Raw genomic sequence first — 26,073 nt, 5'->3', positions numbered from 1 at the left:
GACTGCCTCCATGACGCATGACCGCCAGTACTGCAACAGCCCTATCCGCAACAACCACATGGCCGTGACTGCGTTTACAGAGCAAGCAAATGAAGGTAAACGAAACAATGGCTGAATGCTATTTTAGGCTATACCAACTGAAGGGAACTAGCAGTAAATTGGCAGTTGAATATGTGTGGTTTTTAGGCCTACTGACGGTCGATACTGATTGTGGCTAATATTTAACATGATAGAAATAGGAAACAGAGGGAGTCGGGGAGACTTTAATAATAAGACCTTTGAGACTGCCCATCCCTGCAATTAAAACGCGATACAGTTTCAATTCTGCATAATCGCAAAGCATTTCATATAGTTTATCTTGCGAAGGTTGATCTGTTGATATGCCTCAGTGTAGACGGCTGCGGGTCATGGCAGATCATTGCGGAGCGGTCTTCATTGTTCATGCTGCAGGTGGGAGCGGATGGTCAGACAGAGGACTTTGGGATGCTTTGCTGTCCCCCAGATGATCAGAAAACGGTCGTCTTTCTGCTTTGTGTGCGTTAGCCTGGGCCTACCTATTGTATTAAAAGCACAACTTTGTTGCATTATTCACATTCCGAATTCGCTGCTTCAAATTCAGTAGCTTTCCTCTCCTGGTTGGGGCGTGTGAGATCAAGTGCACCTAGTATACAGTATTTGTGGTCTCATTAGAGATAGAGTATGCATGGGCGGAGAATCACTGGCAGTTATCTTTACAAGGAAATGTACTTCCTAAATATGATTAGGCTGTAGTTTACTACATTACCTAGAAATAAATATTGATCATTGTTATTTGTCTCCGTCTGAAAATCATCCCACTCCTTAAAGGTAGGTTAGAAAAATATCTCAAGAGAAAGTGCAAGTTTCCAACTCTGCTCTCTTCAAACTACACCTAGCATATTGGTTGATATAGCCCAGTAAATACCGATAGCTTAATATAATGAGCCATGTGAGAATCTCTGGTGATTTACCCTAAGCTATTTGGGCGGGTGTGGTATGAAAAGCTGCAGGAGCGGGGTGAAGAAATCTGTCCCGTGCAGACATATTCATGGTTTCCTGGCACGTAAAGGTGATGGAATAATTAGGGAATTAAGAATTAAGGTCAGAATACGACGTATTTATAGACACACCTCCGTCACACCTTCATTTATTCAATCTCCACCCAAAACGAATAACAACCCCATTTGTTATTTTTATTTTTTATTTTACCTTTATTTATACAGGTTTTTGTCTCATTGAGATAACATCTCTTTTCCAAGAGAGACCTGGTCCAATGGCAGCAGAGGGAACAACGTTTCAGACAAAACAACTTACATACACTAACACAACGTTAAACACAACTATAAACACACACACAGTACAACAAAAACATTGTACAGTAAAAACACAAACATCTTGACTAAAAGCAGCTGGCCTAAAAACAATGACACTCTTCTATGATATATACATGGATCAAGTGTTTAAACTCCACCAACGAAACTAGATCATCACATTTTAAAATGTTCACGACAGAATTCCAGGACCACGGAGCTAAGTAACCAAAACGATTTCTACAATGTGCTGTTCTAATTTTTGGTACTGTTAGAAGCAAATCAGAATGGGACCGTAATTGATATTTATTTACTGACCGGACTAAAAAAGAACAGAGATTAAATGGCATTTTACCCAATATGGCCTTATAAATCAGTGTATACCAGTGTTTAAGCCTACGCAAGGTCAATGACGACCAGCCAACAGCGCTGTAGAGATCACAGTGATGTGTTAGACGTTTCTGATTTGTAATGAACCTGAGGGCTGCATGATACACTGAATCAAGTGCACTCAGGGTAGTGGTTGAGGCCTGCATATATATATATATAACATCACTAAAATCTAAAACCGACAGTAATGTACATGGTACCAGCTCCTTCCTGGCCTCAAAAGAAAAACAAGCCTTATGCCGGTCATGAAATCCTATTTTCAGCTTGAGCTTCCTTATCAAGTTCTCTACATGCACAGTGAAGCTCAGCTTATCATCAACCCACACACACAAATATTTGTACACTTTAACTTGCTCTATAGTATGTCCAGCCAATGTAGCAATGACATGATTTGTAACATGCCTGGCATTTGAAAATACCAAGCCTAAATAAGTTCAGTAGTAATAATTTCATTAACAAGTCCCATACTAAGTTGCATGGATTTACTCTGTGTGCGATAATAGTGTTTCACTTTCTTTTTTTTTTAACGACTACCTCATCTCTGTACTCCACACATATAAGTATCTGTAAAGACCCTCAGTCGGGAAGATTCAACCACAAAGACCAAACACAGATTCAACCACAAAGACCAGGGAGGTTTTCCAATGCCTCGCAAAGAAGGGTACATATTGGTAGATTGGTAAAAAAAATCAAAAAAGACATTGAATATCCCTTTGAGCATGGTGAAGTCATTAATTACACTTTGGATGTTAAAGAAATACACCATGTCACTACAAGGATACAGGTTTCATTCCTAACTCAGTTGCCTGAGAGGAAGGACACCGCTTGGGGAATTCAACATGAAGCCAAAGGTGACTTTAAACAGCTACAGACAGTGGCAGGAGAAAACTGAGGATGGATCAACAACATTGTAGTTACTCCACAATACCAACCTAAATAACAGAGAGAAAAGAAGGAAGCCTGTACAGAATAAAAATATTCCAAAACATGCATCCTATTTGCAATAAGGCACTAAAGTAAAACTGAAAAAAACAAACATTTGCAAGAAATGAACTTTATGTCCTAAATCCAAAGCGCTATGTTTGAGGCAAATCCAACACAACACATCACTGAGTATCGCTCTTCATATTTTTAAGCATGGTGGTAGCTGCATCACGTTATGGGTATGCTTGTCATTGGCAAGGACTAGTGAGTTTTTTTAAGATAAAAAGAAATGGAATTGAGCAACGCACAGGCAAAATCCTTGAAGAAAACCTGGTTCAGTCACTGCGAGACAAATTCACCTTTCAGCAGGACAATAATCTAAATCCCAAGGTCAAATATACACTGGATTTTATTGTTCCTGAGTGGCCTAATTACAGTTTTGACTTAAATCGTCTTGAAAATCTATGGCAATACTTTAAAATGGATGTCTGGCAATGATCAACAACCAACTTGACAGAGATATAAAACATTTTTTTAAGAATAATGTGCAAATCTTGTACAATCCAGGTGTGCAAAGCTCTTAAAGACTTACCCAGAAAGACTTACAACTGTAATCGCTGCCAAAGGTGATTCTAACATGTATTGACTCAGGGGTTGAAAACTCTAATCAAGAGATGTTAGTGTTTTTTTGTATTTCGTTGACAATGAAATCCCTTTGAATCCCTCTTTGTAACACAACAAAATGCGGGAAAAGTTGAGTGCGCATTCTTTCTGAAGGCACTGTACGCATGGAGAGAAAAGTGCATAAAAAGGAAATTACGTTTGATTTATGCATGCTTAACTCGTGTCGGAATTGGGCCCTACATGCTACACCAGCAGCAGCTTTAGCAACATGCTACATGCTACATGCTACACCTGCAGCTATACTAAAGCTACATGCTACATTAGGGTCATTCAATGAAATGAGTACACAAATATAGCGTTTTAAAAACCTGTTTTTAAATGAAGTGCCCTTTAGTATAGACCACATGGAAAATTCTATACATTTTTCTTATATGAAAAAAGACTTGCTAGTGCTAATGACCCTCTGTGACTTCTAAGAAGACTTAAGCCTATTTAACCCCAACAGTCCTCCAAGTTTTCAGCATAATTGTAAAGCCCTAGTTATGTTGTTGCTTTGACAAAGTCATTTCTGAAGATAATTATTTATTTAATGTGATAAGTGATTCATTTTAAGTTACACTACTCAAAAGGCACCTAATTGGTTGAATGATCCATTAGCAGCCATAGGTACATGCTATATCAGCAGCAACAGGGGTCACACCAGGGTCTCTCTGATTAATGGGCTTGAATGTTTGACTGTGTTTCAGGATGGAGTCCACAGAAAAGTGCGAAGCCATTATTCAACATTTCAATGGGAAATTTATTAAGACTCCACCAGGAGTTCCAGGTGAGCAGATCTCTCTACGTGTTTCATCTATGTTTCTCCACCATGCCCAGATGTTATGATACCACATGATCCTCAGTTATTTACTTCAGATGGCAGATCTCTCTACGTGTCTCATCTATGTTTCTCCACCATGCCCAGATGTTATGATACCACATGATCCTCAGTTATTTACTTCAGATGGCAGATCTCTCTACGTGTCTCATCTATGTGTTCTCCACCATGCCCAGATGTTATGATACCACATGATCCTCAGTTATTTACTTCAGATGGCAGATCGAGAGCTGTATCCAAAAACGATTGCTATCCCCTACCCCCTAAAAACTTTCAGAGATCTGAGAGGATTGGACAGGTATAAGCAATATGGCAAAAACTTCCATCTTTCAGAGGGCCATGTGGAGATAACACCATATTGCTTAAACCTATTGAATCCCTTCAGATCTCCACAAGTATCTAGAGGTTAGGGGCTAGGGTTTTTGTCTGAACAGGGCCTTGGTCTCTGATCCCAGGCTCCTGGTTTCCCCCCTCAACTCTCCCAGTGGATTGGTATTCGTTGCCTCCTACAGAATTGACCCTTTGATTCCATCAGTTTCTCTCTCCCACAGTGCCCCCGGAACCATTATTGTGCAAGTTTGCAGACGGGGGACAGAAAAAGAGGCAGAATCAGGGGAAGTACATTCAGAATGGCAGGCCCTGGGCAAGGGATGGAGAGACGGTGAGAGGCTTGATTTCACGGGTGGAGGCATTCATGAATTGCCGTTTTGGAATTAGAGACTGCATGTTCTAAATAAGGTCATTGTCAAAGCAAGAGAGAGCTGGAATCTGATCTCACAGAGATAGGATTGTGTGTTTTAACCCTAAACATTCTTAACCTAACTAAACATTCTATTTGTGCATATCTGTGATTATGTCACCTTCATGGTTTTTTATTCGGAGTTCTTTGTATTGTTGTCCCAGGGAGGGATGACGTTAGCATATGACCCCACAGCCTTACAGAATGGGTGAGTACAGAGAGACAAAAACGGAGTCAGCCCACCCAAAAACAAACATCAGTCAGGCGTTCTGTCCCTGTTAAACAGAGACACCTGGTGGATGCAGGAGGCATTACATCACTAGTTTATTTTGTTGCGCTGTAGTTTTATCTGAAAGTTCAATTATTTTATAATAACTTTCATGCACAATACATTCATATTATTTATGCTTATTCATTTTAGAGTAAATCCTTTGTAAGGATTTTTCTGACATGCATGGCTTGATGTGTGTATGTTGTGCAGGTTCTATTCGTCACCCTACAGTCTGGCCCCAAACCGGATGATCGCCCAAACGTCCCTCTCTCCCTACATGCATTCACCAGTCTCATCTTACCAGGTCAGACACAGAACACACACACACACACACCACCATCACCAAACTGCCATTCGCAAACACATGAAGGAGGAAATCTCTGTAGCCATTGGAGCTATGTAATTGTTATTGTTATTTTTATTTCCTGTCCGGATTCAGATTTCATCTCTACTCATTCCCCTGTGTGTTTCTGTGTAAAGATGCTGTGTTTTCCTATTCTCTCTCTCCAGCTACATAGTCCCTCCTGGATGCACCACCAGTCGTACCTCATGCAGCCTGCAGTGAGTAGTAAATCGTATTCTCTACCTCTGCTGTTAAAGTTTACTCCTTACTATTCCCTCCACATCTGGTTAGCTTGAAGTTCTGCTCATCAATCTCTCTCGCTCTTATTCTCTTTGTCATTCTGTCTCTATTTATATTCCTCTCTATCTTCTCTTCCCCTCTCTCCCTCTATCTCTCTGTCACTCTCTGTAATCATGTCTCTGATTTATTGGCTTACTGTCCTTCTCTCTTCCTCTCTCCACTTATCTCTGTCTCCACCCTCTTTCTCTCCCTCCCTTTCATTCTCTCCCAGGGCACAGTCCTGACTCCAACCATGGACCATGCCATGTCCATTCAGCCCACCTCCATGATGGGCCCCATGACCCAGCAGCTCAGCCACCTATCCCTGGGCAGCACAGGCACGGTTAGTACCCTACAGATACCCACTCCATCTCCCCTCCACTCCCTTCAACACCCCACAGATACCCACTCCATCTCCCCCTTCAACACCCTACAGATACCCTCCATCTCCCCCAACAACACCCACAGATACCCACTCCATCTCCCCTTCAACACCCTACAGATACCCACTCCATCTCCCCCACCACTCCCTTCAACACCCCACAGATACCCACTCCATCTCACCCTTCAACACCCCACAGATACCCACTCCATCTCCCCCACCACTCCCTTCAACACCCTACAGATACCCACTCCATCTCCCCCTTCAACACCCCACAGATACCCACTCCATCTCCCCCACCACTCCCTTCAACACCCCACAGATACCCACTCCACCGTCCCCTCCACTCCCTTCAACACCCCACAGATACCCACTCTACCCCCTCTCCTTTGGTCCCTTAGTCTCATCTCAAGACTAAAACACATTGAACAAACCTGAGTGGAGCTAAGGTGAATCAAGTTGTACTGAATTGCAGTTGAAAATAAAAGCAGTTGCCTATGCATGATGAAAGTGTTGCCTATGCATGATGTTGTGAGTCCTGTTGACGTTGGATCTCTACACAGTAATAATGACTGATGGTTTCTTCTCTTCTCGTCCTGTCACAGTATATGCCTGCCAACACTATGCAGGGGACATACATCCCCCAGTACCAACCAGTGCCTCCCTCCAGTGTCCCTGTAGAGGTAAGACCCCAACCAACACCATAAGCATTAACTATGCAGAACTAATTAAAGGGATACTTCAGAATTTTGGCAATCTACTTTATATACTTCCCCAGAGTCAGATGAACTTGTGGATACCATTTTTATGTCTCTGCGTGCAGTTAGCATCAGAGAAATTGGCAACTAGAGTTAGCACAATGACTGGGCGTCTATGGTAACTGATAGCATACTAGTTGATAACATAGACTTCCATTCATTGCGCCAACGCTAGTTAGCATTGGCTCGTGAGACTAAACTACCTCTAACTTCCTTCATACAGGAATCCTGAAGTATTCCTTTAAAGGGATGACAATAGGGTGTTTCTCTTACAAGAAGTTCTCAACTCAGGGACCTATTAATACTGTTCCACTCCATTTCCTTCCTTTTCTTGAAGGAGAACGGAGGACAACAGCAACAGGTTGCTATGGAGGCACCTGCAGAACACACAAACTACTCCTACCAGCACACCAAGTGAAGCTAAGGTAGGATTATGTCAAACATCAACTCTATAAATAAAGTAGTCAAAAGTTTAGTATTTGGTCCCATTTTTTGGGGCATACAATATAGCTCAGTATTTGAATGATTTACTTTATTCAGTCATTATTGATAGTCTTTATCAAGGGTGTTAATATTTTCGTACCACACTGTATTTGCTAACTTAGTTTCGGGGTACATTACTACTTATTTCTTGTTCCTCCCTACTAGCTCCATGTCAGAACATTGCATGTAGGAGCCAATTTGTTAGTTCACAAAAAAAACTAAAGCGTGTCAGATATTGACCACCTTAAAGAAAATGTGAATTTATTGATCAGCATTGATCAGCATTCTGGAAATATACTCATTTACACAGATAGATAATGATATGGAAAGTACGTAGACTTATGAAATATTGTATGTTACATCTATTATGTAAAAGGTGTAGTGTGACAGAGGTAAGTGTGTGTGTTGCAGCTCGGGGTCAGGAGGCCATCTTTCTGACTGTACCACAGAGGGTTGGTTCTCTACAAGAAGATAACAGAGCTCTGTTAGCACCAGACTTGAACACTGTTGACAAAAGGAATACGTGTGTGCTTTGAAAAAGAAGTTAACATGCTTATTTTGTCTGGACTTTTCCTCTCTCTTCTTCAAGAGTCAATCAGCCAAAGGTGGAAGTCTTCTGCAATGGAAGCTTTGATCTCTTTTGAGAACTGAAAAAATAAACTAAGTTGAACAAAGAAACCAATTTGGAAAGGGGGAAATGACACAAAGCGTTATTTTTGTGCACGTAAAATAACAAATTCTTATTTTTTAAAAGCATTCTGGAGTTTCAGAGTGGTAAAAGGAAAGTAATTACAACACAATGTGTCTTTTATTTTTTGGTAAAATATGCTAACTTTAATTTTAAATTTTTTATGTCTGTTTTTTGACATTCTATTCACAGCAGTTTGACAATATTTTGTACATAAAAAAATATACTAATACACATTTAGTTGGTTTAATGTTTTAGTGTAGGATACTTTTAAGTACGGAAAATGCTAAACAAACCGTTTAAAGCTACTTCTCTCTAAAACTAATCCAGTAAAAGGCAAAGTTCAGTTACCTCACTGGCAGATGGTAACATTCATTATTTATAGATTTAAAATTAAGTCAAACTTAAACCTTATAAAGCATTCACTCATAAACACTCAGAATTTGTTATGAGCAGAGGACAATCATGATCATTCTTATTTATATGTACATCATAGTTCTATTTTTAGATATTTAGTCATATTCAAACATGTCACTTGCTTTTGTGTAAATTTTATTTAATAAAATTCTTTATTTAACACATCTGGTAAATGCCCAACACTGGCAATAAACATGATACCACTTAGAAAATAATTAATATGTGTTAAATAAGAGCTAAATGATTTTTAAAAATTAAGCACATTTGATATTGCTGTAAAACTTTCTTACGAGAAGAAAATTAACTATTGTTTTTTTTAGGGTATCATGTAATATGACGCATCCAAATGTCACCTTCTGTCTCCAAACACTTGAGACAAAATTAATTGTTATAATATTATTCAACATTTAATAAATTAATTACTATACTATACAATCTTTTTATTGGATTTTATTGGATTCATAGATCGTATAATAATAATTATACAAAATAATTACTATACAAAATACTTGACTTGGTTTGTGCTAGAGTCCATGTCACACCAGTGTCCATAAGAAGTGGTTTTAAGCGGTTTTGTTCTGGTAGTTGTTCAGATGTCTATAGGGAATTTCACCTTTTGTACAAAGTAGACAGACAAATAAGTGGACATGCCTTAGTTTTGAGCAGTTGGGTTACTATGAAATAGGTGTGAAAAATAGCTCAAACAAATAAAGTAAAAAGCAAAGCAATGAGGGGAGAAGTAGGACTAAGAAGAGTCCTTAAGAGTCCTTTGTTGTTGGGAAAGGGAGCTGCAAGTCTTTCTCAATGCTGCTGTTGTCTCCTGAGTTTGAATTCCTGACTGTCAATTCATTTGATAAAACAATTTGTAGAAAGAAGTAAAGTATGTTTTCTCTTTTGGGGCGTTCACTTGAACCCTTCTGAGCTGTCATGCCTTTTATCTTTGTTGTTGATTTAGTTGTTATAAAAACGTGTTTTTGATGTATTTTATTTTCAAAAGATTTGAGATTTTAGCAGTAGGGAAAAAGTTTAGATTTGAGATTTTAGCAGTAGGGAAAAAGTTTAGATTTGAGATTTTAGCAGTAGGGAAAAAGTTTAGATTTGAGATTTTATTTTATAAGAGATTCATAGGATTTTTTTTATTGTGTTGAGTTTGTGCGTTTGCACATGGTCCATGCAAACTTAAGAGATGATTTGATGTTTTTTTTTTAAATGTTTCTTCACGTTCATTTCCGTTCCAGAGCACTGTGTTGTTCAATATGATATTGTTTTTCAGGCCTGTGTGAAATAGGCTTTAACTGAAACACGTCCACGTTTATCTTGGAGACACTCAATGACACTCAATGGCAACCTTGCCCTCCAGCTCAGACCAGTCCAGTGGAGATGTACATCTAGTCTAGTGTAAAAGCATTCTATTGTATCTGTCAGAGAAAATGAGGCTGCTATCCAGAAAACACCAAACAGAATATGAAAGTGTTGGTGAAAAAGTGTCCCATAACTAATTGTTCTACAGCAGTTAACTAAACCTTGGATGAATTGTTTCTTGTTTCAACAAAGACAAAAATGCGTAAACTTGGCGGATTTTGTTAGAAATGACGACCAAAGTATGTCTAAGCCTTAACTGTAACCAGGCAGATTAGCCCTATTTAAGAAGGGGAAGCCTCTTTCTCCTCATTTCTCCTATTCAGTTTCAGTTACGGTTGAGGGTTTGGCAAAGAAAAGTTCATACAGATGCAATCAATATCAGATGTTATATTGACGTAATATTATACAGGGCTGAGTTGAACCATGCCTTGTTAAAACCTAGTGTTACCCTAGTAAACATCCCCCCATCACACTGGATCTTGGGTTTTTGCCATTCTTCAGTATTAATGACATCACATATACTGTTTCTTCTTCCTTCCCTATCTCTATACCTCGGTCCTCGCCCTACAAAACGTTGTTCGTTATTATTTATGTCTGCAACACCAAAGATGATGAAGCCATCCACCTGTCAGCAAAGCGATCTGTCAGAGTATCTGTCTTGGAGAACATGCCTCGCTCATCCATATTGGCATACAAAGCTACAGTAATGCTACAGTAACATCTTCGCTAAGTGGCAGTTCCCTGGTCAGTGGTGAACAAGCAATATGTTTCCTTTAGGTTCTGAATGAATGTATTGTTGAATAGAGATCCATACATGTGTGCTTCATTTATCGACATTTGCTTGTTTCGGTTTGGTACATCCAGCTGAAGACCAGTATATGCTACTGTATCTTTAGTACAGAGAACAGGGCAATGGGTCTACTTAGCTTTTTTAGTGTTGATGAGGAGAGCTCAGCATTTATCTATCTTTCTGTAAATATTAGGACTATTTTCCACTCTTTTTTCTGGTTGAACTCATGTCAAGACCATTGTTTGTTCCTGTTTCCACCTTTGTTGATGTGAGTGTTTTGTTGATGTCTTGTGATCTGTCCAGATAATACACGTTTTCAGATCCAATGCTCCTCATGAAGGAAAATGTCATGGTTTTATTTTCTATTGTAATAAACTGATAGTCCATGTATCAGCCATCACTTTAAATACAAAAAGAACGTGGTTTTGAAACTATGAAATGACCAGTTGTTACACTGCAGTCTTGTTCATTGAATCAGATTTTCAGATTTGACAACTTGCTTATTGCTGTTTTTTTGGGGAGAGCAAATCATTATATGACACTCAATTCCTTGTGAGAATGTAGTATTAGTCAAGTAATCCATTGTGTTATGATGAATGGTGTTAAAGGGATCCAAAATCTATTGTTTGTCAGTCGTCTTCAGACCCCAAAAGCGGTATAATGTCCATCTGTTCTGTAGATCTAAATTTCAATTTTGGAGTGGACTTTCACTTTAAGTTACAACTAGCTACAATGACCTGTAAATCATTGTCTGAGGGAGCACATTTGAGGCTATTGTATGTTTCCCTGGTGCGTACCTTTGACAGGTATCTTATAATACCAAGGAAAATGAGCAAAAACAAGATGTGAAACAGAGGTTTCACTTGCACTTATTTTCAAACCATGCTTATGTAAAGTAAAACCCTCATACCTAGCATTATCCTGTCCTTGCTTGTTGTCCAGATCATGTAGCTTCAATGGCTTATTTCATAGTTTCAAAATGTTTTGCTGCTAAAACGGGATGTCCTAGCAGTGGATAGATGGGAGCCACACTGGTTGTTTAAAAATGTCTTACTTTAACCTAGAATATCAAAAGTAGATCAGATTAAAGTATAGTTAACATTCTCAAATTATAAAATTACATTTGAGACACATTTTGTGAAAGTTGTACTCTTTGAGTCATTTTGTAATCTCTTGGGTAATTCGGCAGAAATCTGACATTTTGAACATACAACTGTCTCATCTCTCTCACTGCTTGTAAAACATTTCCTTATTTATACAATAACTCATTTTGTACAGTGTATTAGAGGAGAGAGGTTTTGATATTTGGTTCGTTTGTTAGTTAGCTGGCTAGCCACTCGGTTACTTTCGTCTTCCTGTGCCAGAGTTGCTCAAGTCTCTGTAACTCTTGTTTTTTATTCTAAAAAAAAAAAAAAGTATTTTCTTTCTTTGTTTTACTCTTAGAATTTTAACATGTCAATGTTCTTTTTTAATTAAAAAATATGTTTTTTAATGGGTGTATCTGTGTTCCAAAAAGTTATTACCTAAATTATTAGAATACAATTGAAAGAAAGACAAGTCAATTACATAAAAATTCCAAGTTTATTTTACTGTTGAGCGAATCGTATTATGTTTGTTCAATATACATTTTTCAATGTGGTAACCAAAGTGATTGATATCCATCGAAAAGGTGTAAGCTCCTTTCCCTTTGGCTGATCATAGTAACATCCAAACACAACTTTATTGACCAAGCCTTGACACTGTAATAATGATACTGCATTCAAAAGGCCATACATGAACCTTTACAGAGGAGTCACAATAGAACTTGCAACTGATAAACCAATTGTAGGATCTAATAGGATTGTTCATGAAACTTCTTCCCTTTGGATTTGAAGTCATTCTGGATGTGTCTGGGTATGTATCTGTGTAGCTAAACGTGCATAAAAGCAATCCGTACCAGATACAGAGCCTTCATGACCATATAGAAACTACTCTAATCACATTGTAGTTTGGAAAATATTATCTGGCCATTACCTGGAAGTTCCAGTATGTAGTTCCAAGCTGGAACCTTAGCAATGTATTTGATCCAGATCAGAATCTGTAATAATGTACAAAATAACTGACAATAAAATGTCATCTACGAAACGCATCTGAAGATACTCTGTCGTATCAAAACTACAGTTAAGACAATTAAACTCAACCCTGCTGAGTTGAAAAGATTTCCTGAATCAATATGATAGTTTAAAAAAACAGGAAACGGGTATATTTACAGAAAGATACAGTATCAATGGTTACTTGTTTTTGTCTTCTTTGTGCTGAGTTGATGACAGACAAGAACCAGAAATCGGTTTCTCTGAAGACTAGAAAGAACAATAAGTTCAAGTATTATACTGTTTTAGTATTAGAACAGTGTCACCAACATTCTGTGACTCAAAATGTTAATGCTATTTATCGTTATGTGCTTTTGTAACCCTCATTTCCTAACACAGAGCAGACGACAAACACACTACTTACTTACTGTAAGTGCCCTTCTAAGTAATGGCCAGGTTTGTTGTTTCCCAAAGCTGACCTGCTCTCCAACTGTTCGCCATAAATAAGGTGAGGTTATGCAATCTCGGCACCCAGAACCAAATCTTGTGTGTTCGCTGGCCAGCTGCTCAATTTAAAGGTAAACAGTCTGTCAGGACGAGAGACTATGAGACGTGAGAAATATCCTATTTTTTTATCACAGAAGAACCAGGGTTGTTTGAGAAGAAGACAGAAATGAAAGAAGCTCTTAAAGACGTCTTCCAGTTATTTAAAAAAAAACTTTTACTGTTGAAAAGCGATATCCCAAGTATAAATACAGTAAAGTACACACAATAAAGGGTAAAAAAATATATGTTTTGAGAAAAATAGTGGTTTTTAGACATAACTACAAATATCAAGGAGTAGGACATAACTGGACAACCTATTGAGATGTGCCTTTTGTTCAGATAATCGGGTGTTAAATGAGGTGAAAAGGAGACTGGAGTGCCACTTTAAGTTCTAAGGTTGAGGGAGATTGGGCTGAGGGAGTGCAGTGAGCCAAAACACCCATGTGGTCCAAATGAGAAATAGACAGACATCTAGTTTGATAGATGTTTTTATGTTTCCCAACAGATTGAGAGACAGACGGGTAGACAGATTTATCAGTCACGGCCCCCTCCAAAACATGACAGTAGGAAGCTGAACAGGTTTACTATGTCCAGGTAGAGGTTCAGGGTGGCAAAGACGTACTCCTCTGGACTCATAGTGTAGCGCTTGTTGCCTATCAGCAGCTGGGTGTCAAACGCCAGAAACTAAGAGAGGAAGAGAGAGTGGAGGGAGGGGGTGGTTGAGATCAAACCATTTCGCTACAGACTGTAACCCAATGATTAGGGCCAGAAATGTGTCTTGACCATGTGACCTTGACCAGGAAAAACTCTGGGCCTTCCCAATGATGAATGTGTGTTGAATATCTGCCACTCACCAGAGTGAAGAGGATAGTTCCTATCACAGCGTAGATGGCTTGTAACCAGGACACCTGTGTCAGACAGTAAGAATTGTATCAACCAATCCTAATGAGGATAGGCCACCAATCTAGGAAAGACACGGTATAATCATATCTTATAATCATCTCACAAGATTAAAGTGATACTTTGGGATTTTGGTAATGAAGCCCTTTATCTACTTCCCCAGAGTCAGACGAACTCATGAATACCATTTTTATGTCTTTGTGACCAGTATGCAGGAAGCTCACAAAATTACCTCTAACTTCCTGCATAATGTACGCAGAGACATACAAATTATATCCACGAGTTTACCTGACTCTGGGAAATAACATAAAGGGATTCATTGTCAAAATCCCGAACTATCCCTTTAAAGGAATACCCAGGACTAATCAATCTTGTACATGTTAGTCTCTACCCACCCAAATGGGGAGAGTGAGGGCCAAAAGCCTTACCGTCACTCTATATATAAACTCACTATCAGTCCCTCACAACTATTCTTATCGCCTTCTGGAAAGGTACACATGCTCATTACGCCATCATGTGACCTAATTGTCCTTATTTACAGTGTCAGCTGTCAATGGAAGCTAAGCAGGCAGACGGGCTACTTACATATCCGAAGGGGATGACGATGGAGAGTATGATGCAACAGAACAGCATGACCATGGTCAGGACAAACAGGACTCCCTGGTAGGAGGTGAAGTCAATCTACAGTCGGATACAAGGGAGAGAGAATAGGGGGGTGTTGTTAAAATGCACACATGATCTATCCGATTGCAGCATATTCATTTTGTCAGAAGAAAACCATTTAACAAAAGATTGCACTGATACATAGGGTTAGGAGTTTTCCCTGGTCAGGTCATGTGGTAAAGTAAAACTCCTGGCCCTAGTGATACATACGAATTTCATTCATGACTATTTTACGTTATCTGTATGTTTTTTTTAGGAAGCCTGTGTGGGGATGGGGGTCATTTTTATCACCTTGGTCTGGAAGCTGAAGATGGTGACAGACATACACACCAGAGCAGTGATGCCTAGACACAGGACCACTGACTTGGTGTTGTAGAAGCTGGAGAAACAGAGTTGGTTAATCCATCAACCAGTCATCCTACACATACTTTGTAGATGTTGATAGATGTGTTAATTCATTCTTATCTTCATAAATAATTGATGTCAACATTTGAGCCCCCAACTAACTCGGTTAAATGCATTCAGTTGTGCAACTGACTGGGTATCTCCCTTTCCTCCTTCCCCCCCACATACAATAAACACAAGTAATTTACCTGGACACAAAGCCCATCATGCAGGCCAGGCTGAGAGTCTGAAAGCAGACAGAACAGAGACAAACACAGAGTAGAGTGAATCAGGTGCAAAGACCGGTAGGGAGAGTATTGAGTACATGCTATTCTCTCTATTTCTTTCATATTTGTTCCTCCTCATACTCACAAAGAGAGCCAGCAGAACAAGGTTCCAGGGAAACTGTCTCCTATTATAGAGATACAGACAACTCAGGTTGGTGAGTTCACTCTATAATATTGCAAGTTATCATTTACAATGGATGATCACAACCATTATCTAGGAATAATGTTGTAGATACATTACTGTGTTATACACCTGCTTAGTGTGTAATAAGTGTTTGTGTTCATGTGTATTAAAACTACATTCACTATTTGATTTAGTGAATATTACATCTGTTTTTTGATATGACTGTCAAGATTTGATGTAAGTGCTGTGTACTACCCAGATTGTAATTTTCATAGGAGGGAAACTCTTACCTGATTTGTTCACCACAGCAGTTCAATGCGATGTAGGTGGCAAGAACATCATGCTGTTGAAAAGCAAAAAGAAACCAGTTCATTATGAACACAATTACATAGCTAATCACCCCCTTCCTGTTACCCATCGGCCCACCATTTGCGCATACGTCACATGCACAAGTCTCCCAAACCCGAGGGCGTAAAAATGATGGAGGGTGTAGGGGCTAATTAGTAGTCCTAATTCAACGTCCTCCTGACTTCAGAGGCTAGAAAGGCTGTTTTGATGTTGTTGGCGTGATGCGTCGATAGTGAAGGGTGCTGTGCTTTTACTGGTTGGTGCTCCTCTGTGTCTGTCTCACTAAAACACCCACGGGCACTAGTGATGCTCGGGTTGCCTCATAACAGGCAAGAAGCAGAGATGAAAGAGGAAAGACAAAGCGAACTTTACCCGTGTTAACTAGACTGGAGAATTCAATCTATCGATTCATTACATTATTCTGGTGAGCAAAGGTTTCTTTAGTCTTCTAGGGCAACAAGTAATGCCAGAAGACAAGCTGCATCTATCTAATTATAGACACGTTGACTGACAAATAGCCTACCATATGTCAGAAATGAAAAGCAGAAACATAGGCCTATCTAAAAGAAAAAGGCCTGTCAAAACATTGTTCCGCCATCTGACTGTACGGCGCATTTTTCTATATTTGCAGGTTAGGGTCAGGCCTCAGATTTTCACTTTATACATATAGTCGGGCGGTTGCGGATGGGTTATTAGCCATTGCCGGTAGGTGTGGGGGAACAAACAGCTGACCTGCACATCACTAACATGCACAGCCACATAGCCCCAGCGCACTGCCCCCTTCCATTACAATGGCTGGATTTTCAAATCCAAACAACCAGAGGTCTCAACACCTGAGGAAAAATGTATATATATTATATATTCGAGAGAACAAATCAATGTGTCGGCTCAATTTCTGAGCGAATACTGCATTTACGTAGGCCTCCTGTCCAGACCAGTGTGTGAGCTCTCCGGGTGCTATGAGTCACTTCAGCAAGGTTAATAGACCCTCAGATAGCACTTCAACTGACATAGCTACACTAAAGATGGTCTATTATATTGACAAGATATTTGAGTGACCGCTCTAACAATGGAAATGCATGTCCTCAAAGAGGGAATGCAGGCGGGACTCCGATAAAAAGTCATTTTTTGGTAAGATGCGGAAATGCCACGTGCGTCCACTTATATCAGTGCATTCTTAATAACCTAACCCTTATGACACTTATACAAGATCAAATAAGCCTCACGTAGCAAATTAGCAATTACATTTTTTGTTGACCAAATTCGGCACTCTATTTTGACCTCCATAGAAAAACTCCTCACTTCGTGGGCTTATTTTCGTGAACGGATTTTGGGTCGAGTAAAATGTCTCACTTTGCCTCTTCCTATCTGGCTACGCTGAGCGAAGTGGTATCCCATAACGCAGCTATTTGTTTTTGAGTTTGCACAATTTCACACAAAATAATGGAGGCTTGTAATTTCTTTGAGTCTGATTTAGAATAATATGAAATACATCCTTAATTAAATACTGTTACTGAGGTTTATATCTTGTAACAGGGGGAATTTTTTCAGTTGAAAGTCCTGCTAATTTTATTATTGAAATGTCTAACATGAATTCCATCATTCAAGTCACAAGTGTGTCCCAAAGACGATGGGTTTATTTGATCCCCTCACCAATCTTGAAGTCGCCCTCAGAGTTTCGTCAGCAACAAGTGCCAACGGAGGGCCCTGCAAGCAAGTTGGTAGGGGTGAGGGGCTGGTTTGGGATTCACTGGCTAGGTGAGGAAAAGTCAGGACATGTCAATCAAGATGTTAGTTGTCACTTACTAGGAGCACATGTACAGGAGGGGGTGTGTCTGAATGTAGAACCTCACTGGTGCACTGTGGAGAAATGAGAGAGTGTTACGCAATGTAGAGTGCACACACACTCGTGTTCATCAAATGTATTGGGATATTTATGTTTTGGATATATTTGCAATGTATTGGATATGATACATACCAGAATGTGAAGAGCGCAACAATGGCCACAGTGACACAGAGGTGGATCATCAGGATGGCATAGACCTATAAGGATACAGAGGTGGAATAAGAGGGGACGGCCCAGACACACCCTCAAAATACTCTACTACATGCTAGATCAGGCATGCTTAGAAAAGTCTGTGTAGCTCAGTTACAGTAATATCATCATCTGGAAGGATAACGGAAGACGAAAACAAGTGTTTCTTATTGGACGGGTGGTTCTTATGAGTTCAGGTTGTCCCTCGCTGTTTTTAGTACCTTTCTGATGAAGATCCTCCTGATGGCCTGGTCATCCCAAGAGAACTGGGTTTGCATCTCCTTATAATCTGACAGGGAGGGAAGACAGGGAGTTAAACATCTTGTTAAAACAGCAGATGTGTAAAGATTCAACACTGACATTTACATGTTACGTCATTTAGCAGAAGCTCTTATCCAGAGCGACTTACGGTTAAGTGCCTTGCTCAAGGGCACATTGACAGATTTTTCAACTAGTCAGCTTGAGGGTTCAAATTAGCAATCTTTCAGTTACTGTCCCAATGCTCTTAACCGCTTGGCTACCTGCCACCCTGGTTACATCACACGCTAAAATGTTGGCGGCAGGTAGCCTGGCGGGTAGGAGCGTTTGGCCAGTAACCGAAAGGTTGCTGGATCGAATCCCCAAGCTGACAAGTAAAAAATCTGTTGTTTTTCCCCAGAGCAAGGCACTTAACACACTGTTCCCCAGGCGCCAATGACGTGGATGTTGATTCAGGCAGCCCCCCGAACCTCTCTGATTCAGAGGGGTTGGGTTAAATGCGGAAGACACATTTCAGTTGAATTGCAATCAGTTGTACAACTGACTAGGTATCCCCCTTTCCTGCCCATTTGTCTTTGTTCTATAGTAAGGTGGTTGGTGTGCGTCCAGCAGTAGAAGACCACTGCATACTGTAGCCAGAAAGGTGTCCATTGATAGAAGGGGATGAGATATCCTGTGTAACTGACTAGTTGAGATACAAAGATGTTTTGTTATTACCTGCAGTAGCCTCTTCATAGCTGGGTGGGTGTTCTTTGCCTGTCCTTGGAGACAGCTGGGTATATGGTGAGATACACAAATGATCAGAGATACCAGTCTTTATACATTCAGCCCCAAACTATTGTGACAGGGATAATTCTGCGGTTGTTTTGGCTCTGTACTCCAGCATTTTGGATTTGAAATGATATACACAAATATAATACCCCACAAAAAATGCTAACCTCCCCTATTAATGCAGGGGTGAGAGGTCAAGCATGTCTTGGGGGTATGATATTTGTGCATCTGTAACTTTGTCACTCATCATTATTCACGACTCATTCGGGATTATCTGTAAATCATGTTGGCATCCACATTCATGTAGAAGTGTTTAGAAACATATTATATTATTATCTACAATAAAAGTGACTCCACAAGCTTGTTGTAGTCATTGCGTACTATGAATATGGGACCAAATACTTAACTTTTTACTACTTTAACACACATATAAGTGAATTTGTCCCAATACTTGTGGTCCCCTAAAATGGGGGGACTATGTACAAGAAGTGCTGTAATCTCTAAACGGTTCACTCGATATGGATGAAAATACCCTCATTAAAGCTCATAGTCATTGTATCATTTAAAGTACAGAGCCAAAAGAACAACAACATTTTCCCCGTCCCAATACTTTTGGAGCTCACTGTATGTAGTATCAAACTGAAAAACACTTTTAATAAACACTTCACTCGTACAGAGCCGTCTCGCCCTGTTCACGGATCACGTGTCACGTGTAGGACCCCTGACTTAATAAGATAATATATAATAACTATGGAAGACACTCTTAGGCTATGGATGGATGAAAGTCTGAATAGTAGAATACACAAATTGAAAATTGTATAATTGGTGGTGCAGTTTCCCTCTTGTTATGTCAGTCACTGTGTGACAACAGTCAGGTTTTCATTGACTCAGGTTTACATTGACTCAGGTTTACATTGACTCAGGTTTTCCTTGACTCAGGTTTACTTGACAAAAGGAATGTTGCAAAAGAAAATCTAATATAAGAGACATTTTCTAAAGATCAACAACATTTTTATCTATTCACACACAATTGTGGATTTTTATTTTGTCTGACTTTCTTATTGCAACAAATGATGATGGAAACTGTTTTTTGAATAAATGATGTTTGCTGAATCATTTTGAAGGTGCGCAGGGCATGTGATGTCATCGCGCCACAATAAAGCTCCGCTCCATATTCATTCTAATTGCCTATTGCTCGCATTATTTATTTTTTCAACAACAACAACAATTATGTTCCTTTGCAGGATAAGGATTGTCCAGACTTTCAAGAACACCTGAATTGCTTTGCCTTGCTTTTCTGATTGCTTTCTCAACTTACCTGAGACATTAAATAGATAGGTGGGAGGGCGATCACCAATGTATTAATGCACAACTTACTTAAATGGGTAATGGAAACACTGTAGGTTTTTGCAAAACTTTTTTTTTTTTTAAATGTGTGACATCATTACAGCCGTGGCCAAAAATTTTGAGAATGACACATATATTTATTTCCAAAAGGTTTGCTGCTTCAATGTCTTTAGATATTTTTGTCAGATGTTACTATGGAATACTGAAGTATAATTACAAGCATTTCATAAGTGTCAAAGGCATTTATTGACAATTACATAAAGTTGATGCAACGAGTCAATATTTGCAGCGTTGACCCTTCTATTTCAAGACCTCTGCAATCTGCCCTGCCATGCTGTCAATTAACTTCTGGGCCACATCCTGACTTATGGCAGCCAATTCTTGCATAATCAATTGCTTGGAGTTTGTCAGAATTTGTGGGTTTTGTTTGTCCACCCATCTCTTGAGGATTGACCACAAGTTCTCAATGGGGTTAAGGTCATGGGGAGTTTCCTGGCCATGGACCCAAAATATCGAAATGTTGTTCCCCGAGCCACTTAGTTATCACTTTTGCCTTATGGCAATGTGCTCCATCATGCTGGAAAAGGCATTGTTCATCACCAAACTGTTCCTGGATGGTTGGGAGAAGTTGCTCTCGGATGATGTGATGGTACTATTCTTTATTCATGGCTGTGTTCTTAGGCAAAATTTTGAGTGAGCCCACTCTCTTGGCTGAGAAGCAACCCCACACATGAATGGTCTCTGGATGCTTTACTGTTGGCATGACACAGGACTGATGGTAGCGCTCACCTTGTCTTCTCAGGAAAAGCTTTTTTCCGGATGCCCCAAACAATCGGAAAGGGGATTCATCAGAGAAAATGACTTTACCCCAGTCCTCAGCAGTCCAATCCCTGTACCCTTTGCAGTATATCAGTCTGTCCCTGATGTTTTTCCTGGAGAGAAGTGGCTTCTTTGCTGCCCTTCTTGACACCAGACCATCCTCCAAAAGTATTTTCCTCACTGTGCGTGCAGATGCACTCACACCTGCCTTTTGCCATCCCTGAGCAAGCTCTGTACTGGTGGTGCCCCGATCCCGCAGCTGAATCAACTTTAGGAGACGGTCCTGGCGCTTGCTGGACTTTCTTGGGCGCCCTGAAGCCTTCGTCACAACAATTGAACCAATCTCCTTGAAGTTCCTGCTAAATGACTTAAATGTAAATGTAATGGTTGATTTAGGTGCAATCTTACTGGCAGCAAAATCCTTTCCTGTGAAGCCCTTTTTGTGCAAAGCAATGATGACAGCACATGTTTCCTTGCAGGTAACCATGTTAGACAGAGGAAGAACAACGATTCCAAGCACCACCCTCCTTTGAAGCTTCCACTCAGTTATTCGAACTCAATCAGCAGATCTCCAACCTTGTCCTCGTCAACACTCACACCTGTGTTAACGAGAGAATCACTGACATGATCTCAGTTGGTCCTTTTGTGGCAGGGCTGAAATGCAGTGGAAATGTTTTTGGGGGATTCAGTTCATTTGCATGGCAAAGAGGGACTTTGCAATTTATTGCAATTCATCTGATCACTCTTCATTAACATTCTGGAGTATATGCAAATTGCCATCATACAAACTGAGGCAGCAGACTTTGTGAAAATTAATATTTGTGTAATTCTCAAAACTTTTGGCCATGACTGTACATCCAGCATTTTTTATTGACACGGGATAGCTCAATGGAAACACACAGTAGCAGTCAATTGTTACATCAATTTTCTATGCAAACTTTCTAAACATTGACTAAAAAAATCTTGGGACAAATTAATGGAAACATACGTAGCTATAGCCATGAAGCATGGCTTGAAACTAACTAATGTTCTATCGAGTCATGTTTTAGGTCGTGAGGTGGGAGGGGCCCCCAACCAAATCTTGCTTGGGGCCCACAAAAGGCTAGGGCCGGCTCTGCTCTCTTATAACATAAAACTTACTTCATCCAACTCAACTTCTTTCAACTCAACTTCCTTTTGCTGCTATAAGACAAAATGGGCAAGTGAAGGATACACAATTTATAAACTTGCTATATTGTATTCTATACATGATTCTATTCATACATTCAACTCCTTGTGATCCACTGATAATCCAGGTAGGCTACACATAGAGGCCTGTATCAGTATAAACAAACCTCCATGTTTCATCAGTGTTTAGGATAGGATAAGGATTAGGATACTCTCAGTAGGCAGCCATCTTAGTTTGGCCGACAGTTTGTTCCTCTGCCCAGGCGTTGTTGACGCATGCCAGATCTTACAATGACTGGATAGGTATTTTACATATCAGCTAACCACATCATATGTTATAGCAATTTTGTGCCCGACGACACAGTTGATGACGTGGCACGCAACTATTGGTTGATGCATGCAACGTCTGAGCAGGGGAACACGACCAGAGACTTGTTTACAGTGAATGAGCATAACATTTAAGAAATAGAGAAATATTTGTCTGTCTCTCTTTCTCTCTTTTTTATACGATAGTCTATGATGATATTCTATAGTATATCAGAGAGCAAACCACATATAATGTCTGGAATTGGAAATTCAGAACAACAACCAATTTCTGTTCACATCAGCTTTGAAATAGTAATTTGACAAGAGAGAGAAATCTTTACCTTTCCCTTAGTCATATTTGTGTATTTTTGGCACCTTGTAGTGTTGAATTGCTGTTGTTTATGGTGTTGATATCCTTGTTCTTATGATGTTAATGGCTTGTCAACCTAAGTAGTAGATTTCCTTCTATATAATAAAGCTTATTTTCTCTTCTTTTTATTTTTGTATCCCTTGTTTCCCTTATGCATTTTTCCTGTCCTTTTCTTTCAGCCGTGGTACAGTAGAAGAGAGAGATTGAACTTGTTCTTACAGTGGCTGTGCTGAATCTGTGGTAACTGTGCGGATTACACCATCAAAGCTCTATATAGAGCACCATTAGGAGGTTAATCCCTCTCCAACTCTGATCCCATTTACCCCCCTATCTCTGCTGTAATGAGGCCGATCTCGCAACATCCAGGTAAGGCTTCAGCATTTTGACATGCAGGAATGTACCACTGCCTCAACCAAAGAAGGGGTGGTTGATCTGTTTGTAGTAACACTGACAAACACGTTTCCCAAAGGGCTTCAGAGCAATTAGGAGGCCCAAACCAATACACTGAATGATCAGCTGATGATCCAGGCAGGGGAAACTGTGTTGCATATCTGAATTACATGTCCTTTACAGTATATAACATACTGACCCCATAGTAGAATTACAGTAGTAGGAAAGGGAGCTCTGCCAGTCAAAGCACATCATCCAAATCTATTTTCATAATACATTTTATAAACCTTTTATAATATCATCAATAATATCCACCTCTCTATGTCTCTCTCTCTCTCTGACTCTCCCTTTCCCCATATCTCCCTCCCCATACCTCCCTCCCTCTATCGAGACCAGCAGTCCACCACCAATTTCACGATTCCGTGAATAGAGCTGAACATTCTAAACATCATTTCTTAGAACTTCTTTTACAATCAAACATGTATTTTTTTTATATACAGTGCCTTCGGTAAGTATTCAGACCCCTTGACTTTTTCCACATTTTGTTACGTTACAGCCTTATTCTACAATGGATTTTTTTTAAATAAAAAAATACTCAGAAATCTATAAGTATTCAGACCCATAGCTCAGGCGCATCCTGTTTCCATTGATCATCCTTGAGATGTTTCTACAACTTGATTGGAGTCCACCTGTGGTAAATTCAATTGATTGGGCATGACCTGTAAAGGCACACACCTGTCTATATGAGATCCCACAGTTGACAGTGCATGCCAGAGCAAAAACCAAGCCCTGTGATGTTGAAGGAATTGTCTGTAGCGTGCCGAGACAGGATTGTGTTGAGGCACAGATCTGGGGAAGGGTACCAAAATCTTTCTGCAGCATTGAAGGTTCCCAAGAATGCAGTGGCCTCCATCATTCTTCAATGGAAGAAGTTTGGAACCACCAAGACTCTTCCTAGAGCTGGCCGCCCGGCCAAACTACCCGATGGTCACTCTGACAGAGCTCTAGAGTTCCTCTGTGGTGATGGGAGAATATTCCAGAAGGACAACCATCTCTACAGCACTCTACCAATCAGGCCTTTATGGTAGAGTGGCCAGACAGAAGCCACTCCTCAGTAAAAGGCACATGACAGCCCTCTTGGAGTTTGCCAAAAGGCATCAAAAGACTCTCAGACCATGAGAAACAAGATTCTCTGGTCTGACGAAACCATGATTGAACTCTTTGGCCTGAATGCCAAGCGTCACGTCTGGAGGAAATCTGGCACCATCCCTACGATGACGCATGGTGGTGGAATCATCATGCTGTAGGGTTGTTTTTCAGCGGCAGGGACTAGGAGACTAGTCAGGATTGAGGCAAAGATGAACGGAGATCCTTGATGAAAACCTGGTCACGTGCGCTCAGGACCTCAGACTGGGGCGAAGGTTCACCTTCCAACAGAACAACGACCCTAAGCACACAGCCAAGACAATGCAGGAGTGGCTTCGGGACAAGTCTCTGAACGTCCTTGAGGGGCCCTGCCAGAGCCCAGACTTGAACCTGATCGAACATCTTTGGAAAGACCTGAACATAGCTGTGCTGCAACGCTCCCCATGCAACCTGACAGAGCTTGAGAGGATCTGCAGAGAAGAATGGGAGAAACTCCCCAAATACATGTGTGCCAAGTTTGTAGGGTCATACCCAAGAAGATTCAAGGCTGTAATTGCTGCCAAAGGTAATTCAACAAAGTACTGAGTAAAGGGTTTGAATACTTATGTAAATGTGATTTTTTTCATTTCATAAAACCTGTTTTTACTTTGTCATTATGGGGTATTGTGTGTAGATTGATGAGGGGAGAAAACTATTTAATCCATTTTAGAATAAGGCTGGAACCTAATTTTTTTTGTTGAAAAAAATCAAGTGGTCTGAATACTTTCCGAAGGCACTGTATATATAACCCGTTAAATGGATAAGAAAAACACAGCGACATCGTGCCTTTGTGTAAGACTAGTTTAGTAACAGCCAGGTGGATTAATAAGATAAAGGCTAGGTACATTATGGACCTGACGTGACCCACGCATAAAATCATAATGGGATCCACCCACAACAACCTTTGATCTGGTGCTGGAACATTCATTTCTACAGAATTTAAAAACCACTTATCTAACCTCTGGTGTCTCTATTCCACTTCCATTGTACAGTGTCGAGATGGAAAACATCAGCCAACCATAATATGGTTATTGTGAAAAATCCCACTCTGCTCTCCTGGTTTCTCTGAATGCTTGTTACTCTGGTATGACATAGCTTGACTGAAACTAGGAAAGCAGACAAGGTTTTCCTTTCTCACAGTTATGTCTGTGTCTGGTTGTCTTTCCTAGTCTTTTGTTGCCATCACTGTGCTTTATTACTTTGGCAATCATAAGATCTATTTAACTAGCCTCTAGAAAACTCCTTCCACTCCCCTCCTACTAAGTGTGTTGGGCACCGCCTAGAGTTTTAGACAGTACACTTCCAATGCCTAGAGGGCAGCAGAAGCTAGGTTGTGTTCTGAGAGTGCCGGTAGCCGGCTTGATATGATCCCTGATTGGTCACAGTTGTGCGTGTCGGCAGGTGATTGCGGAGTGAGAGGTGGCTTGAGTAGCCTCTGAGCCTTCCCAC

The 26,073-nt window shown here is 40.2% G+C and overlaps 1 protein-coding gene and 1 pseudogene across 2 annotated transcripts in view; one reads left to right on the top strand and one right to left on the bottom strand.

Moving 5' to 3' along the window:
- Positions 1 to 12,147, top strand: part of LOC115143099 (RNA-binding motif, single-stranded-interacting protein 2-like) — a 57,946-nt gene extending 45,799 nt beyond the window's left edge. For both annotated transcript variants that reach the window (XM_029683176.2, XM_029683175.2), the window contains exons 6-14: positions 4,013 to 4,092; positions 4,695 to 4,804; positions 5,047 to 5,090; positions 5,364 to 5,457; positions 5,664 to 5,714; positions 6,008 to 6,118; positions 6,763 to 6,840; positions 7,253 to 7,340; positions 7,810 to 12,147. In XM_029683176.2, the coding sequence (XP_029539036.1) occupies positions 4,013 to 4,092; positions 4,695 to 4,804; positions 5,047 to 5,090; positions 5,364 to 5,457; positions 5,664 to 5,714; positions 6,008 to 6,118; positions 6,763 to 6,840; positions 7,253 to 7,333 (649 nt within the window). In that variant the 3' untranslated portion in view covers positions 7,334 to 7,340; positions 7,810 to 12,147. The remainder of the gene's footprint in view (positions 1 to 4,012; positions 4,093 to 4,694; positions 4,805 to 5,046; positions 5,091 to 5,363; positions 5,458 to 5,663; positions 5,715 to 6,007; positions 6,119 to 6,762; positions 6,841 to 7,252; positions 7,341 to 7,809) is intronic.
- An 88-nt stretch (positions 12,148 to 12,235) lies between these two features.
- Positions 12,236 to 23,361, bottom strand: LOC115142317 (protein lifeguard 2-like; annotated as a pseudogene).
- Positions 23,362 to 26,073: the final 2,712 nt, after the last annotated feature.

Source organism: Oncorhynchus nerka, linkage group LG15 (assembly GCF_034236695.1).
Source record: "Oncorhynchus nerka isolate Pitt River linkage group LG15, Oner_Uvic_2.0, whole genome shotgun sequence".
In the NCBI taxonomy this organism is placed as follows: Eukaryota; Metazoa; Chordata; class Actinopteri; order Salmoniformes; family Salmonidae; genus Oncorhynchus; species Oncorhynchus nerka.
Note: the sequence above shows the minus strand (reverse complement) of the source record. Positions and strands in the feature narration are given on the sequence as shown.